General features: G+C 59.6%; 3 protein-coding genes across 4 annotated transcripts; all 3 read right to left on the reverse strand.

Moving 5' to 3' along the window:
• Window positions 1-169: 169 nt before the first annotated feature.
• On the reverse strand, window positions 170-3,662 carry NEIL1 (nei like DNA glycosylase 1). 2 transcript variants are annotated; one of them, XM_040077320.2, is made up of 9 exons: window positions 3,216-3,662; window positions 2,998-3,117; window positions 2,770-2,848; window positions 2,184-2,283; window positions 1,912-2,036; window positions 1,409-1,436; window positions 991-1,064; window positions 662-860; window positions 170-496 (listed from the first exon to the last, which is right to left on the reverse strand). In XM_040077320.2, the coding sequence occupies exons 1-9, from the start codon at window positions 3,641-3,643 to the stop codon at window positions 477-479; spliced, it is 1,173 nt and encodes a 390-aa protein (XP_039933254.1). In that variant the 5' UTR covers window positions 3,644-3,662; the 3' UTR covers window positions 170-476. The 2 variants fall into 2 exon arrangements, with proteins under 2 accessions (XP_039933254.1, XP_039933255.1); XM_040077321.2 differs by lacking the exons at window positions 991-1,064; window positions 1,409-1,436.
• A 205-nt stretch (window positions 3,663-3,867) lies between these two features.
• Window positions 3,868-5,801, reverse strand: COMMD4 (COMM domain containing 4). The gene is made up of 8 exons (XM_040077328.2): window positions 5,589-5,801; window positions 5,439-5,510; window positions 5,291-5,356; window positions 5,016-5,055; window positions 4,778-4,897; window positions 4,478-4,558; window positions 4,201-4,377; window positions 3,868-4,052 (listed from the first exon to the last, which is right to left on the reverse strand). The coding sequence occupies exons 1-8, from the start codon at window positions 5,589-5,591 to the stop codon at window positions 4,012-4,014; spliced, it is 600 nt and encodes a 199-aa protein (XP_039933262.1). The 5' UTR covers window positions 5,592-5,801; the 3' UTR covers window positions 3,868-4,011.
• A 1,335-nt stretch (window positions 5,802-7,136) lies between these two features.
• Window positions 7,137-13,820, reverse strand: LOC120758728 (uncharacterized). The gene is made up of 14 exons (XM_040077326.2): window positions 13,688-13,820; window positions 12,636-13,397; window positions 11,461-12,289; window positions 10,972-11,030; window positions 10,204-10,358; window positions 9,695-9,789; window positions 9,512-9,570; window positions 9,142-9,278; window positions 8,937-9,061; window positions 8,736-8,794; window positions 8,247-8,401; window positions 7,772-7,878; window positions 7,556-7,669; window positions 7,137-7,359 (listed from the first exon to the last, which is right to left on the reverse strand). Exons 3-14 carry the CDS (start codon window positions 11,461-11,463, stop codon window positions 7,315-7,317), a joined length of 1,113 nt encoding a protein of 370 aa, XP_039933260.1. The 5' UTR covers window positions 11,464-12,289; window positions 12,636-13,397; window positions 13,688-13,820; the 3' UTR covers window positions 7,137-7,314.
• Window positions 13,821-15,100: the final 1,280 nt, after the last annotated feature.

Raw genomic sequence — 15,100 nt, forward strand, 5'->3', positions numbered from 1 at the left:
GCCCGCCTGAGCAGGATCTCACACCTGGCCCTGGGGAGGCTGAACTTACCTTTATTTTGGGGGGGATGAGGTGGAGGGGAAGTCTGCTCCAGCACCTGTGGGGAAGAGGCTGGGCACAGAGGGATTTATCCTTCACATGAAAAGGCATGCACAGTGATTTCTACACAAAATACTTTATTAGTCAGCTAAAACCAGTGATTGGATCAGCAGCCAGAAAGGGAAGGAGAGGCACAGTCCAGCACATGTGGTCCTGGCCCTTTTTCCCCTCAAATGCCTGTGCATAGCCGGAAAAAGCCCCATCACCACTCTCAGCTTCTCCCTCCCACGCTGGCAAGGTGCAACAGTAGCAAATACGTGTGAGCACAGGAACAGAGCAGCTCCATTTTCACTAGCACTAACCCTGGTCTGTGGCCAGGCCCTGCCTGAGCTCCTCTTGGCCTCTTAAATGCCCCAAAGGAGGTGGCAGCAGGTGACACTCACACGGCAGGGGCTGTGCCTGGAGAAGGAAGAGGGCAATGAGGAGTTAGAGGGCAGTGGGGTATCTGGCTCTGCCCCATGGGCTCCTCTCCTACCTGCTGGCACCTCTCAGTCCCCTTGCCAGCAGGGAGCTCTCCCACAGCTCCCATGTCTGCACCAAAGCCACAGGGACTGCCAGTCTCACCTTTGCCCCTGCGAGCAGACGTCCGGAGGCTTCTTCTGACACTTGGAGGCACCTCAGGCACGGCTGGAGCAGCAGTCGCTTTTCTCCTCCTGCGGGCACGTCCCTTCTTCGGCCCATCAGCCTCCTTTTCCTTCTCTTCCTCCGCCTTCGGGGGGTTCGCTCCAGCCCTGCGGCGCCGTTTCAAGGCACGTGGGGTGACCTGGGTGGGCGTCAGAGCTGGAGCTTACCAAGATGAGAAACTCCATGTAGGATCATCACGGTGACCTCCTGAGCAGCCTGAGCACGGCACGGGCAGCAGCACAGCCAGACACAGCCACAAAGCCGCTCACCTCGGGGCTCAGGGCCTCGGGCTCTGCCTTCGGCTGAGGGCTCTTCTTGCGGGGCGTCTTGCGGGGTCTCTGCCCTGCACGAGAGGATGTGCCCGGCTTAGGTGGGGTGAGGAGAGCACGAGGCAGAGCCTGCACCGCAGGGACAGCCCATGTCACACTGACAGCAGGGATGCTGTCCTGGGTGAGGAGCTACAGGATGAAAAACCATCCAACGGCTGCATCCAGGCCGCTTGGGATGCTGGTAGGAAGCCTTGGGGACAAGTGGCTTCTGTCCCTTGGTGCCAACGACTGTCACAGCACCTCAGAGAATGGCTCTGCTCCTGCCTGTGCCCTTGCGCTGCACAATAAGAACAGTTGCCCAGGCTCCAGCCCTCCTGGAGCAAGAGTGGGTCCCACAGGAAGGGGAGAGGAAACTCACCTTTGGGAGCCATGGGGCCAGGCTCTCCCTGTAGGGAAGGGACAGAGCATTGACTGGGGTGCAGGCATTCTGCAGGCAGCAGCAGCAGAATCCCCGCCCCTTCTCCATCCTGCAGCCACCTCAGTGGTAGGGAAACGGCGACATTTCCCTGGGAAGGCAGGGAAGCTGGGCTTGCTCTGCCTGCCCCGTGCCTTGGGGACTCTGCCATCAATTCCTGTACCTGCAAGGCCCCAAACACAGGGCCCAGGAGGGAAGAACAGGGCTGCCAGACCACCCAAACCCCCTCATTCCCTCCACCTGCCCCAGACTGCTCACCATCCATTAGCTGGCTGCCCACCACACAGGAGGTCCTTGTCACCTCCATGCCCAGCAGCTCGATGGAGAGGCAGACCCCCAGACACACAGTGTAATGGGAGTCTCAGCAAGCAGAAAACAGGCCAGTGTCCCCTTGGAGGAGTGGTTTGGGGGCTCCCCAGCTCCAGGCAGCAGCCCCTGGCTCCTACCTGGAACCAAATGGTTCTGCCGTTGCGGTCACGCAGGGAGCTCATGCCAGGCACCAAGTAACACTGCAGCCAGTTCTTGAAGGCGGCGTAATTATCCGAGTGCTCGGGGTCCAAGAGCGGCTTCTCTGGGAGGGGAGACAGGGGAAGGACAGAATCAGAGCAGAAGCTGTGATCACCGTTTCAGGGTGCCCCCACAAACCTCCTGATGCTGAGAATGCAAAGCCCCGGCCTCGCTGCCAGCCCCATCCCCCCGTGGCCCCTTGTCCCCTCACCTGCCGTGATGACCTCCATGGGCACAGTGTGGCACAGCTCCAGGAGATCTGGGTTCTCTTGCTTCAGCTTCACCTTCTTGCTCAGCGTCAAGGAAGGATCCTGCAGGCATGGAGAAGGGCAGAGAAGTCACCTGCTAGCTTCCTCTGCTTCCTTTCCTCCCATCTTCCTTCCCCACCTCTTGCCCTGCAGAGGATGAGCTGCAACACTCTCCACAGACGATAGCCCTGAGCTCACCACAGACTAGGCTTCCAACTTGACTGCAAAGTCATAAAAGAAGGCTAACACAAAACACCAGCAGCAGGTCGTGTTGTTTGTTTTCAGGCTTAAAATAGCCGCTTCCTCTCCCCTGAGGCCACAAGATCAGCCTTGGGCTTTACTGCAGCCTTCCCCTTGGAGATTTTAAGCTTGCAAAGTGTTTCCCTCACTTCTTCCTCTTCACCCACCCCAAAAACACTTGTAGACTTCCTTAGGGCAGAAAACTGGCAGTTCATCATGAAGGGCCACGGGCAACCAAATTCATGCTTCTGGCATCTGTCTGGAAACCTGCTGCTGTCTGAGCCTGTGAAAGCACCTGGTACTCCCCACCTTCTTCCTCCTCTCCTCCTCCTGCTCCTTCAGGGCCTCCAGCACGGTTCGCGCTTTTTCAAAGGGAGGGATCTTCAACCTGAGAGAGTTACACACAAGCCTGAAGCCTCGCTTTTGGCACTTCCAGTGTCACCAGGTGAGGAGGCACAGCTGGCTAAGCCAAGAAGCTGTCAAACTCTTAGAGACTAAACCTTTGTGGCAGGTCAGCGAGTGCTCAACCCACCTTACCTGAACAGGATCTCAGCACGCAGGTAATTCCCAATTCCATTAAAATACTTCTGGTTTAAGAGGACCTCACAGATGGGCTTGTCAAAAGCCCTGTCATCCAGGTTCTTCAGCACATTCTCCCTGCAAGAGAGCACGGGCCGTCAAGAAGAGTCACCCGGACACGTCTGTACAGGTAGAGCAGCCCAAACCAAGCAGGGGGCATTCCTCGGGGCGCTCACCTGAAGGCCTGGTACTCGGAGACGACGCAGGGCCCGCGTTCCGGCTGCCAGGCGTCCCCCAGGCGCCAGGACCCGAAGCGCCGGGGGTCGACGAAGCAGAGGGCGCGCGGGGGGCTCTCCCGGGTGAGGAAGCGCAGGTGGGCATGGCGGGGCAGCTCGGCGGCGGGGCACAGCCGGAACGACCCCGACATGCCAAAGCGGAACACGAGGTCCTGAGCGGGGGGGCCGGCGGCGGCGTCCAGCGCGCTCAGCGTCAGCCGCAGCTCCTTGCCCCGGGCAAGGGCCGAGATGCCGTAGGCCTCGCTGCGGAAGGGCACCTCCGGGCCGCGGCCCACCGCCGAGCGCTCCACGCCGCCCGCGAACACGAGCGCTCCGCACGCCCCGTTGATGAAGCGCCCGGCCAGGTGCAGCTCCGGGCACTCGGGCATGGCCGCGACCGCGCGGCGCAGCCCGAACCCGCCGCCACCGCCGGTAGGCACGGCCCGCCCCCATTGGCTGCGCGGCGGAAGGTGCGCGTTCCCATTGGCTGAGCCGCGGGCGGCGCGCGCTCCCATTGGCTGAGCCGCGATAGCGGAGGTTGGTGCCCTGCCGAGGCGGTCCCGCCTCCGGGAGCTGTTGCACAACGCGGGGACACAGCGGGACACGACGCGGCTTTGTCACCGGGACTTTATTGGAGCTGCCCCGAGGACCCCCGGAAACCCGGAGGGAAGGGAAACAACCTCCTTCCCAGCCAGGAGCACCAATCTGGACCCCCAGCTCAGTGTCGCAGCCCCCCCCGTGGCCCTTTTCCGGCTCCTCAGAGAAGGGTGTTCATCAGGGTCTGTGCCTGCTTCAGCTCTGCAGAGAGAGGACGGAGATGAGGGGGAACTGCTAGTATTGCAGCATCCCATTCAGCATCCCCCTCCCAGCGTGCCTCCCACAGCATCTCCCCCTGCAGAATTCCCCACGGAGGTGCCCGCTGCCACCCCTGCTCCTGGCGCCTCACCTGCCAGCAGCACCCAGAACTTGTTGGCTGAGAGCGTCACAGGGACAGCCGTCATCCTCTCACTCTCTCTGTCCCGCACGTTGAAGGTCAGGTGCACCACGGGCTCGTTGACCTCCTGCAGCTCGCTGGAGCTGAGGGTGTAATCCACCCGCCAGCGCACCGAGCCCAGCTGGCTCACTAGGGTGGGCAGTGGGAAGGTGTCGGCACCCCGGCTCACTCCAGCGCGGTGACCGACACGGACCCGCACAACCCTGCTAAGACCCAACGCCCCACTCACAGCGCAGGCTGCAGGCCCGGAGCCTGTCCTGGAGAGGGCTCTGCTTCTCCTCATAGGAACGGCACAACCCGCTGGCATGCTCTGCTCGGCCGGGGAGACAAGAGAAGAACCCCTCTGCTCACACCAGACCTGCAGCTGCCAAACTCCACCAAAGCAGCTGAGGAGCCCCCAGGGGCCGATGGCACAGAGGGAGGTGATGGAGGACAGCACAGCAGCCTGCCTGCCCTCCATCTGGGTGTGAACCGTCAGCAACATCCCACCGTGTCCGACTCACGGTGCCCCCCTGAGGGTTCCCCCTACCTTTGGGCAGTCCCAGCTGCTGCAGCTCACTTGACAGAGACTCACTGTCTACGTTGTGCTTGGCTGCACTGGAGAGGATGAAGCTGAGGACAGCGATGGTCGCCTTCACATCCCCCGACTCTGCAGACGGGAGGGAGAGTGAGCTCTGTCACCTGGGGAAGGCATTCCCAGACGCATTGCTGCCCATCCCTGGAGCACGGCTCCATCGGGGGATCCTGGTAAGGACAGCAGTGCTCACCCAACTTTGCATCTGAGGTCAGCTTCAGGATCTTGTCATACTGTGGGAGAGCAGAGCATCACGGTAACACACTTAATACCACTGTTAACACTAATGATTCTTACCTAAACATTAATACTAATAACGCTTACTATGAATATTATTACTACTAGTAGAGGCTGGTAGCGTTCTTAACGCTGAGGCTTCCATGAAGAACACGAGATTAATGAATGTTGCTGATTATGCCATTGTAGTGTTGAAACACTCGGCCTCCACTGCGGCAGCCCCACACTCACCTCGATGGCCTCCCCCAGCAGGTCCCGCAGCACCTGGGCGCAGATCAGCTTCAGCTTCACCGAGGACTGCGGGGGAGAAGGAGGGTGAGCAGCGGGCCCGCAGCAGGCGGGGGGCGGCAGGGGGACGCGAGGGGCGCGGGCACTTAACTATTTTGGCCAGGGTGCTGATCTCGGCCAGGACCCAGTCGGGGCAGTCCAAGTCCCCGCAGAAGCGGAAGCGCTGCGGGGGAAGAGGCGGTCAGCCCGCAGTGGGCTCTGCACGCCCTCCCCGCTCCCCGCCGCCGAACCCCCTCCCCACCATGTCGCCGCCGCTCCCCGATCCGCGCTGCTATCGCAGAGTCCGCTTTGCGACCCGGAACCACTCCCGGGCGGGCTGCCCTCCCCGCCCCCTGCCCCGAGTGCCGCTGGGGCGCTCCGGTGGGAGCTCTGCGGGGGCCTTTCAGCCGGGACCGGGGCCCGAAGAAGGGGACGGGGCTCTCGGCGGCGGGACCCGGAAGAACCCGACTGAGCGCTCGCGCTCCCACGGGCCGCCGCCCCACAGCTTCCGCCAATCCCGGCCCGCCTTTCTCCGCGCTGCCCAATCACAGCCGCGCGTCCGATCCGGGCGTGGCCCCGGCCCCTCGGCCCGCCCAGCCCCTCACACAGCTCGGCCCGGCCCCTCAGCGCCGCACTCAGCCCCTCACACAGCTCGGCCCCTCAGCGCGTCACTCAGCTCGGCCCGCCCAGGCCCTCAGCGCGTCACTCAGCTCGGCCCGGCCCCTCAGCGCCTCACTCAGCTCGGCCCGGCCCCTCAGCCCGCCCAGGCCGTCAGCGCCTCAGTCAGCTCGGCCCGGCCCCTCAGCGCCTCACTCAGCCCGGCCCGGCCCCTCACTCAGCCCGGCACCTCAGCGCCTCACTCAGCTCGGCCCCTCAGCCCGGCCCGGCCCCTCAGCGCCTCACTCAGCTCGGCCCGGCCCCTCAGCCCGCCCAGGGTCTCAGCGCCTCACTCAGCTCGGCCCCTCAGCTCGCCCAGACTCTCAGCGCCTTACTCAGCCCCACATTCGTCCTCCCGGCCCCGCGGCCGCAGAGCTGGAGCGGGAATGTGGAGTTCAGAGCTGAGGCTGAAGCTCAACATACCTCGACCCGAAATAAAGATTCTGTTCTGGTTCATGAGCAGGGGCACCGGGCCCCAGGGGAAAGAGGCAGAGCTGGCAGTGAAATAAAGTTTCATGAGAGTGGAGCTAGAAGGACTGTAGAGCTGGGACCTCATTGAGGTGTTTTATAAAGATTGTGGGGAGAGGATGCTGATCTGGGGGTGAAATTGTGATCGTGGACCTTAAATGAAAGCCCTCGGCTTCCCTGAAATAGAGACAATGGTCCAGAGGTAAAGTTAAAATTGTGGTTGCGGAGAGGCAAAAGACAGATTGTGGCACGGAGGCCGGAATAAGGACTGCAGAGGCAAAGCAGCAGTGAGTTTGATCTGAAATAAAGACTCTGAGGCGCTCAGCAGACACAGGGGCAGCTGCCAGCAGTGGGGTAGAGCTGGAGCTGAGATAGAGCCTGTGGGGCAGGAGCAAACACTCCAAAGAGAATCTGAAATACAATGCAGGGTGGTGCTGGAAGGGGAAGCACTGTAGAGCTGGAAAAGTGACTGTGGAGCTGGCATGCACAGTGTTGCTTTTTAACTCCCCAGCAGCAGGGTTGTTACCCCAGAGCAGGAGAGGACCCAGCCCAGCTCGCTGGCTCCACTTAGAGCAGCAGCACATGGCTGTGGTGCTACTGGGAGCCAGGGCAAGGTCGCCCATGGAGGGAGGAAGGTTCGACACCACCACCACCACCACAACAGACACATCCTTCACAACTGGAGTTCACGGTCTACAAACAGTTTATTTAAGATACAAAATTATTCCTTTACACACCTGAGTCTGCATTCTGCTCAGGGAGCTCCTGGCAGCAGCTGCCACATGATCAGAGAGAGCTTCTCAGCATCTCCTTCCCACCTACAGCCCTCTCCAAGCACTCCCCAGCTGCTGCTTCTTCTCTCCTCAGGCAGAAGTGCTTTGCCACTCAAAGTGACCATCCTCAGGGTCCTGCAGAGGGGAGAGGGAAGAAGTCACTTTAAAGTGACACCCCCCTGAAGGCAGGAATGAGGGTGCCTTCCCTCCAACTCCCCACAGGTTTCTCCAATCCCAGAGCTCAGCACCAGGTAACAGAAGAACCTGTGACCTGCAGCAGCACCAGCTCCCAGGCACAGAAATCAATCCAAGGGATGCAGAGGCCACTCACCTCTGTCCAGAACCCTTGGTTATCCATTTCCAAAGTCTGGATCCCCACTTCTGGGTTTCTTCTGTCCCAAAGGGCTCTTCCATGCTGCCAGCCCAGCCTCTTGGCCCCCAGGCACTGGGGAGAAGAGCACAAGGACTGCAGCCCTACCTGGCCCCACAGAGTCCCTCAGCCCAGCCCACCCCACAGAGGGGCCCAGCAGACGGAACTCGCCCTTACCGCGAGCACGATGGGCGCAGTGATGATGCAGAGGCCACCTATGACCATGAGGGCCACTCCGTAGGCTGGGAAGCCTGGCTGGGGCAAGGGACGATCCAGGGTGTCCTCTGGAGCAGAGCACAGCATTTAGAGCCTGGAGCAGCCAGCTCTGCCCCACGGGCTGCCAGCCACACACTTTGCCCCAGGACAAATAGAGGGGATATAACAACACCTGCTCCACACCCTTCATGCCTTTTCCTCCTGTCCTACACCAGCCTGCAGCAGGAGGTCTCCAACCCCAATGTCCCAGGCTATGCAGAGGGAAAGGGCACAACTGTTACTCAAATTTTACTTTCTGGTCACCTCACCAGCCAAGACATCTGACCCTCTCTTCATACAGGGGGTCAGGATCTGGCCAGCTGTGGATCTACTCTGCTCACAGTGGAGGCATGGGGCCCGTGGAGCTCAGGTACCCATGTCCCAGAGGGCAGCTTACCTCCCACAGAGAGGGAGTATGGATCCACATGGATGTCAGAGTCAGCCAAAGCCTGGTTTGGCCCAACTGAGAGCAAAAGCGTCTCCAGAACTTCCACGCTGGTTGGAGCGGGCTTACGGAATATCATGTTCCCATGGCAGATCAAGGAGCCAGGCCTGCAGACAGAGTTGGGAAGAGCTCCAGAAGCTGCCAGTCCCACCATGACCCCACCGTGGGATGGGGTGGGCACACCCAGCCTCCTCCCAGAGGGTTTTGCTCAGTAGGAAGAAAGCTCTGCACTCAGGGAGCTGTGGGATGGGAGGGACATCCCTGGAGGTCCAGCAAGTCACCACCGAATCAATGGGTTCATGCTTGACCTCAGGTTCCTCTGCAAATCCTTCTGTAGCCAGAAATACGCACCTGTCAGCCATGACCTGCTGGCTGATACCTGAAGGGAGACCTCCCTGCCCCACACACCCCTGCCCCAGCAGAACCCCTGCTCCCACTCACAGGAACTCTTTTATGATCACTTTCAGGAAGGATGGGTAATCCCTCAGGGCTCTTGTCACCTGGAAGAAAGATTGTGCTCAGCTCCTCGACTTTAGGGGGTGTTTGGACACCCCAAAGCAGCCCCTCTTCCTCCCATGGCTCCTCTTCTCACCCCGCTGGGAGGACCTTAATCCCCTCTTCCCACCAGCCCCATATTCCTACCGCATCACCAAGGTCCCTGGAGAGATTGTGGTGCTCTACAGAGAGTGGATCCTGAAGCTTGGGGCTGAAGTGTCTGTTGGTGACGAGGAAGGAGAGAGGGTACACGTGCAGACCAAGCTTGGACTCTGAAGGAACGAGAAACAAGTGCTGCGTGTGCAGATTTGACAATGACCCTGCCCACACCACCCTCGGGGACTGTCCTTACCCTCCACCGAGAGGGAGGTCAGGTCCATGGAGAGGTCTGAGAGCGCAGTCAGGGCTTCCAGAACCTCCGTAACATCAGCATGGACGACTGTGTCTAGGTAGAGGTCTCCAGTGATCTCTGTGTTCCCACTGAGGCTTCTGGGGGGAGAGAAGAGATCTGAGCAAGGCAGGAGGGTTGGGACCAAGCTCCAGCAGCTTTACTGGTGGTTTTCCCCTGAGAGCCCACTGAAGGTGCTCAAATACAGTTTTCTCCCGCTGTACATCCTGTCCCAGCTTTTCCCATCCTTCCAGCACAGCTCATTAGCTGCCTTGGGCACCAGAGATAGTGAGTGAAATGAAGATGTTGGCAGAGGAGTGGCTGCATCCCATACCTGAGCTGGGAGATGGTGAAGTTCCTCACGTGGTAGAGGGCACTGACTGATGAAGTTACCTGGGTAGGGAGAAGACAAGAGCTCACACCTTCCCCTGTTTAGCACAGGTTATTCCACCACCGGGCAGCCTGTGCCCTTTCTCCCAGCATCACCCTTTGGAAGAGCCCCCAAGGCTTGGCATACCTCTCGGACCAGCTTCTCCAGAGCCTCCCTCCCAAGCTGGGAGCCAGTGAGGGAGATAGACAGCTTCTCCGGGTCCAGGTTCTCCAGGCTGAAGCCTAAGGGAGTTTACAAGAGTTAGGCTCATCCTTGTTCTTCCAGCTTCCTTGGGAAATATTGTTCAGCCTTAAGCTCACCCATGGCCACACACCAAAAAGAGAAACCAGCAGAGTGAGGAGGAATTCCTTTGAATGTGGGAAGGTGTCGGGATTTCCCAGCACAGGAGAGCTGGGGCAAAGAGGGGGGGGCCAGGGAGGTGAGCAGAAGCACCAGCCCACACAGGTCCAGTGCTTCAGATGTGCCCTCCACCACCCTTAACGTCCTTCAATGGTTTTACACAGGCCGTGAGAAGGGATGTTGAGTGAGGGAAAAGCCTGGAATCCAAACTGCACAGGTTCTGGCTTTGATAGAGGCACAAGGAGGGCACTTGGCGGCAGCAGCAGCCCTGTTGTGGGGAGATCTTCAGGACTTACCACCAGACAGGATAGAATGGGGCTCCAGCTGCCAGCTGGAGATGCTCCTTCCCTTGCTTGCCTCTGTGATGAGTGTCCGGATGAGGTGGGAGTTGGTGGGAGCAGGAGCATCCCCCCGGAACAGAACCTCCCCTCGCACCACCACTGAGCCATTCCTGGGAGGGACAGAGGAGACAATTGCCACAACACCTGCTGCCTTTTTTTTCTCCCCCAGGTGCATTTATGCAGAAATTCAGACAGGGATCCCTCGGGATGATGACACAAGGGAGGGAGCATAGCCCCTCACAATGACCCCTCTGAAGCATTTTCCTGGGCAAACCCTTCCTGCCGAGAGAAACCTGCAGCAGCTTGGAATAAAACAAACTGCTTCATCCAGCAGGATCAAACCCATCTTTATTACACACACTCCAGTATTTATATGGTTCTACTATGGGAAAGTTTAAAGAAAGCTTGGGAACGCATAAGAGAAAAGACAAAACAGCCTACACCACCAAACATTGTTTAGAGCAGATGTTTCTGCCCTTATCAGCCATCCACTCAAACATCCACCTCCCAGGATTCTGGGAGGCAAAGGAAAAATATTCACACGTGGTGTTTATGGCTGTAGTCATTCCTCTGGTATGCACCTTTCCCAAGAGAACGGAGCGTCTTTATCAAAGCTCAGTGTAACAAGCTGCTCTTCACACAGGACTCCCGTTAAGGCCAGGATGAGTACCACAGGCCATTGCTCCTACAAAACCCTCCCCTCCCCAGCACCTGCACACTCACATGAACTCAAGGACGTTTGCCTGCAGGAAGCTCTTGTAGCCAGACAGCAGTTGGTTTAGCTGGAAGGAAGAAGCACCTGGTAATTAATTGAGAAAGTTTTCCAAGCTCCCCCATGTGAAGGGGAAAGGTACAAGCAGGTGGGCAATAAAGAGAGGGAAGTCAGCTCAGCCTGCTCAGGGGAGGGCACACTGGCACCCCAGGGAGTGCCAGCCCTCTGGGGATGAGCTGGGATACCCAGAGCAGCCACCCACATTCCTGGGAGGGAATACCCCAGCAACAGGAGGGTGCGCTATGGCCCTGCTGGCTGCCAGAGGTGAGGAGAGCCCAGTCCCACCTCAAAGCAAGCTCCAGCAGGGCCAGGGCTTTACCCACCTCCACCAGGCTCAGGTGGCAATCGGCCAACCAAGGGCTGATGCAGCACAACCAAGGGCCCGGCACCACCCTGCAGCCCAAAGTGCCAAATCTGTCCCAACCACTTCCAGCACCCACCATCAGTGTCACTTCTCCCTCCAGCTGCCGGTAGCTCTCCGAATTCCTGTTGCCCAGAGCCGGGGTGTAAGTGACGCCCAGCAGCCGGAATTGCAAGGGCAGCGCAAGCACAGGCTGTGTGGGAAAGGGCTGGGATGCGGGGGGGCTCTGTCCCTGTGGAGCCAGCTTTGCCCTCTGTCAGCAGCTCAGCCGGGCTGAAGGCTCCTCTGGTGGCTGCAGGGAGATGCTCCACGGCTGGGGAGGAGCGCTGGGAAGTGCTGGAACCGCTGGACATGATGTGAGCAGCGAGGGTCTGGGAGCTGAGTAGGGCATGCCCATGTCCAGGAGAAGTCGGCAGGCAGGATGGAGATGTCACGCTGCTGGTGGTGGCAGTGTGGTGCCCAGGCTCAGAGCCACGCTCCAGAGCCGGGTTTGTGGAGCAGGGGGGAGGCACAGAGCCTGGGCTGGCAGGGGTGGGCCCTGGAGATCCTGCTGGAGTGGGAACAGGTCCCACTGATGCGGTCCTGCCCTCAGTGGGCCTGGATTCTTCCATCACAAACACCTGTCCAAGCTCTGGGGTGACACCAGTGGCTGTGGAGCTCATCCCAGTCACAGTGGGACCTGCAGGGCTGGGAGCCCTGGTCTGAGCTGGGGAGGCTCCGGTGGTCCGTGGCTGTGCAGAGGGAGAAGACCACTCACTCTGCATCCCTGAGGTGACAGCAGGAGCCCCAGACTCTGCTGTGGGATGGGAGGAAGCCAGCACGTGCTGATGGTGGGCACCAGGAGCTGTTGCAGTGGTAGAAAGCGATGCCAGGACTGCATCCAGGAGTCCAGAGCTGTTTCCTGGAACCTGGACCAACACAGCATCCACCAATGGAGCAGCTTTCCCAGGCAGGGCAGTGCCAGCAGAGCCCCTCAGGTGTCAGGGCAGGGGGCACCCACACCGTGCCAGGGTGCAGCTCAGCCCAGCCGGGTGTTCCTTGCATTGGCAGAGCAGAGGCCACCACCCACTCTGCCGTGCTGGGGCTCTAGGAGCGAGCATCCCTCAATGTCCATGTGAGGACATTGGGGGGGATCTGAGACCCCACAGCTGCCCCTTGGAGTGGCACCAGTTGGTTGGATGCCCCCTGCATCACTGCAGACCCTGCAGAGGGGCCAGAAGCAGCTGTGGGGAGGGAAGGAGGGTGCAGCCATACCTGGGAGGTGGCAGGGTCCCCAGCAGCTGGCTCACTCCAGGCTCTGGAGGTGGCCTCAGACTCCCTCTGTGGGCTCTGGGGCTCTGCTGTGCCCGCTGGCTGCCCCAGACCTCCAGCTGGCATCACTGCTGGCATCTGTGTGGCACCAGGTGAGCCTGGCCCCGCTCTGTGGAGGCCACCCCGAGCAAGGTGATGCCAGGAGGCAGGACTGGGGATACTCTCAGTCTGCAAGAGCTGAGCTGAGGGAGCAGACACCCTTCTGCCAGGCCACTGTGTGGGGGACAATGTCCCAGCCACTGCCGTGCCAAGCCCGAGCCCTTCCCTGTCCCCAGATGCAGGCTGCCACTGCAGGGAGGTCCGAGGTGTCCGTGTGGCCGCAGTCCGTGCCCCCAGGCTCTGTCCCCCAGCACCTGTCCCAGGGGTCACAGCTCTTTGGACCCCTGGGAAGCAGCCCGAGGTGAGGAGGTCCCCACATGCTGTCACCAGACTGTCACCCACACCCTGCTGGGAGGCTGATGAGCCCGGGGGACCCCAGGTGACAGCGGCCAGAGCACCCAGACCATAGGGGACGGCAGTGGCACACACACACACGGCCAGCAGCAGGAGGGCTCTGCACCACAGCCTGCTGGCAGGGACAGCAGGGCACGGGGCTGTGCCCGCAGCCCTGTCCCTCTCAGCACGGAGCAGCGTTCCTGGCTGCGGGGCAGCAGCATCCGGGGGCCTTGGCGGTCCAACCCCTCGGCTCATCTTGGGAGAGTTCAGCTGTGGAGAGGGACAGGCGATTTAGAGTGGGGCTCTGCAGCTCCCACATCTCAGTGCTGAGCCCGTTCCCAAGCTTCTCACCCCCAGAGCTCCTTATCAAAACACCTTCCTTCCCCCGTGGCAGCCTCCCAGCTCAGGAAAGCCAGTGCCAAGCCTCAGCACCTCCTGGGAAGCTCCCAGTTCAGCACAGGGTTATAACCAGCCCTAGACTCAGACATTCCCTGCCTCAAACACCCACCTTGTCCCCAGAAACCTCCCCAAGGAGGGCCAGGCCCACCAGCACCCCTTACCTGACAGCACCCCAGGAGAAGGGAGCACTAAAGCCCAGCCAAGCCCTGGCTTTTATCTGGTTTCCCAGGTGGGGGAGGATGTGCCTCCATTCCAGCTGCTCCCAATTAACACACAAACTCATCTGCACTCCCCCAGGTGAAGCTGGAGGCGTCTCAGCACCTCTCTGCTCCTCACGGAGGCCTTGGCAGCAGAAGGAGGGGGTGGGCCTGCCCCTCCCCAAACTCTGCTGATGCTCCCCAAAACACCCTGTTTGTGAGGTTGTGGCAGTGTTCACCTGCTGGGCTCCAGTAATTGGGGCTGAAAATTGTGGATTGCAGCACTTGGCCTCTGGGATCAGGCAGATTCTGTGCCTGATGGAGGCTCACAAGGGGAGGGTCTCAGGGGTCCCCACTGGATCAGCCCAGGCTGCATCCCTTGAGCACCCCACACTCTCCTGCCCAGTTTCTGATGCTCAGACATCCACCAGGACCCTCTGCTCAGGCTGTCACCGGGGGGCTTTGTGGAGGCTGGGATGTGCTCCTGTGATGGCATCCCAGACACTGGATCCAGCCTCCAGTGAAGGGACAGAGGGGCTGGGCACAGCACTGGTGGCTTGTTGCAGGGAGAAGCAGGGAAGTGCATCGGGTGGGGGATTTGGGGACCCTCCAACCCCAGGAAGGTCCCGTTGTGGGCACTCTGGGAAGCAGAGACAGAAGCAGGGCATGTCTGGAAACGAGCCAAACTCTTTTAAATTGTGTGAGGGAGCTCTTCATATTCTTACAAAAAAAATCAAATAAAGGGAAGGAACTTTCTTCCCTGGAACCTTCTATACATATAAAAACAACATTATTAACAAACACCGCTTTCCAAATCACTGTGCACAGGTATGGAGTGGTGAGGGGCAGCGAGGAGAACAGCAGCATCCCCTTTACTCATCCCATCCACAGCCACCCCATCCCCCAGAAAACCAGGAAAGCACTCACAGAAATCCCTCAGTAGCAAACACAGCGTTTGGCTAAAATAAGTACACTTTGGGTAGGGTCATTTTTTTCCCCCCGCCCCTCAGTTTTCTTAGCTTAAAATAAATATCCCCTGTAGTGAAACACAAAATTTGAATAACCCTCATTCTGTTCCTCCGTGCCCTGCAGCAGCTTGAAGAACACCTGAGTGATGAGTTTTTAAGGCCTTTGCTGTGTACCCTGCTGCAGCCCCCCAGGGTGAGGGGATGTCCATCAGTCCTGGGATGCACACATCCCTGCTGGGATGCCCATAACCCTTTGGGATGAAAGGATCCCTCCTTCCAAGCACTCCCCTCTGTGCCCCTTCAGTCTCCACCAAGGTGGTCCCTAAACGTGCATCTCCCAACGTCCCCCTTTGGGACAGGATCTGAGATGTAAAGTGATTTGGATTTCTTTTCTTTAAGAGTCTTCAAA

This window comes from Hirundo rustica, chromosome 13 (assembly GCF_015227805.2).
Source record: "Hirundo rustica isolate bHirRus1 chromosome 13, bHirRus1.pri.v3, whole genome shotgun sequence".
Taxonomy (NCBI): Eukaryota; Metazoa; Chordata; class Aves; order Passeriformes; family Hirundinidae; genus Hirundo; species Hirundo rustica.

Coding starts and splice junctions, on each gene's coding strand:
- LOC120758728 (XM_040077326.2), bottom strand. Junction 8,795..8,936: donor CCAGGGACCTTGGTGATGCG/GTAGGAATATGG, acceptor TCTTTCTTCCAG/GTGACAAGAGCCCTGAGGGA. Junction 7,670..7,771: donor CTGCGCCCATCGTGCTCGCG/GTAAGGGCGAGT, acceptor TCTTCTCCCCAG/TGCCTGGGGGCCAAGAGGCT.
- COMMD4 (XM_040077328.2), bottom strand. Junction 5,056..5,290: donor TGCTGGGGGAGGCCATCGAG/GTGAGTGTGGGG, acceptor GCTCTCCCACAG/TATGACAAGATCCTGAAGCT. Junction 4,378..4,477: donor CCGGGCCTGCAGCCTGCGCT/GTGAGTGGGGCG, acceptor TGCCCACCCTAG/TGAGCCAGCTGGGCTCGGTG.
- NEIL1 (XM_040077320.2), bottom strand. CDS start 3,643: ATGCCCGAGTGCCCGGAGCTGCACCTGGCCGGGCGCTTCATCAACGGG. Junction 1,437..1,911: donor GCAGAACCATTTGGTTCCAG/GTAGGAGCCAGG, acceptor CCTTCCCTACAG/GGAGAGCCTGGCCCCATGGC. Junction 497..661: donor GTCTGCTCGCAGGGGCAAAG/GTGAGACTGGCA, acceptor TTCCTTCTCCAG/GCACAGCCCCTGCCGTGTGA.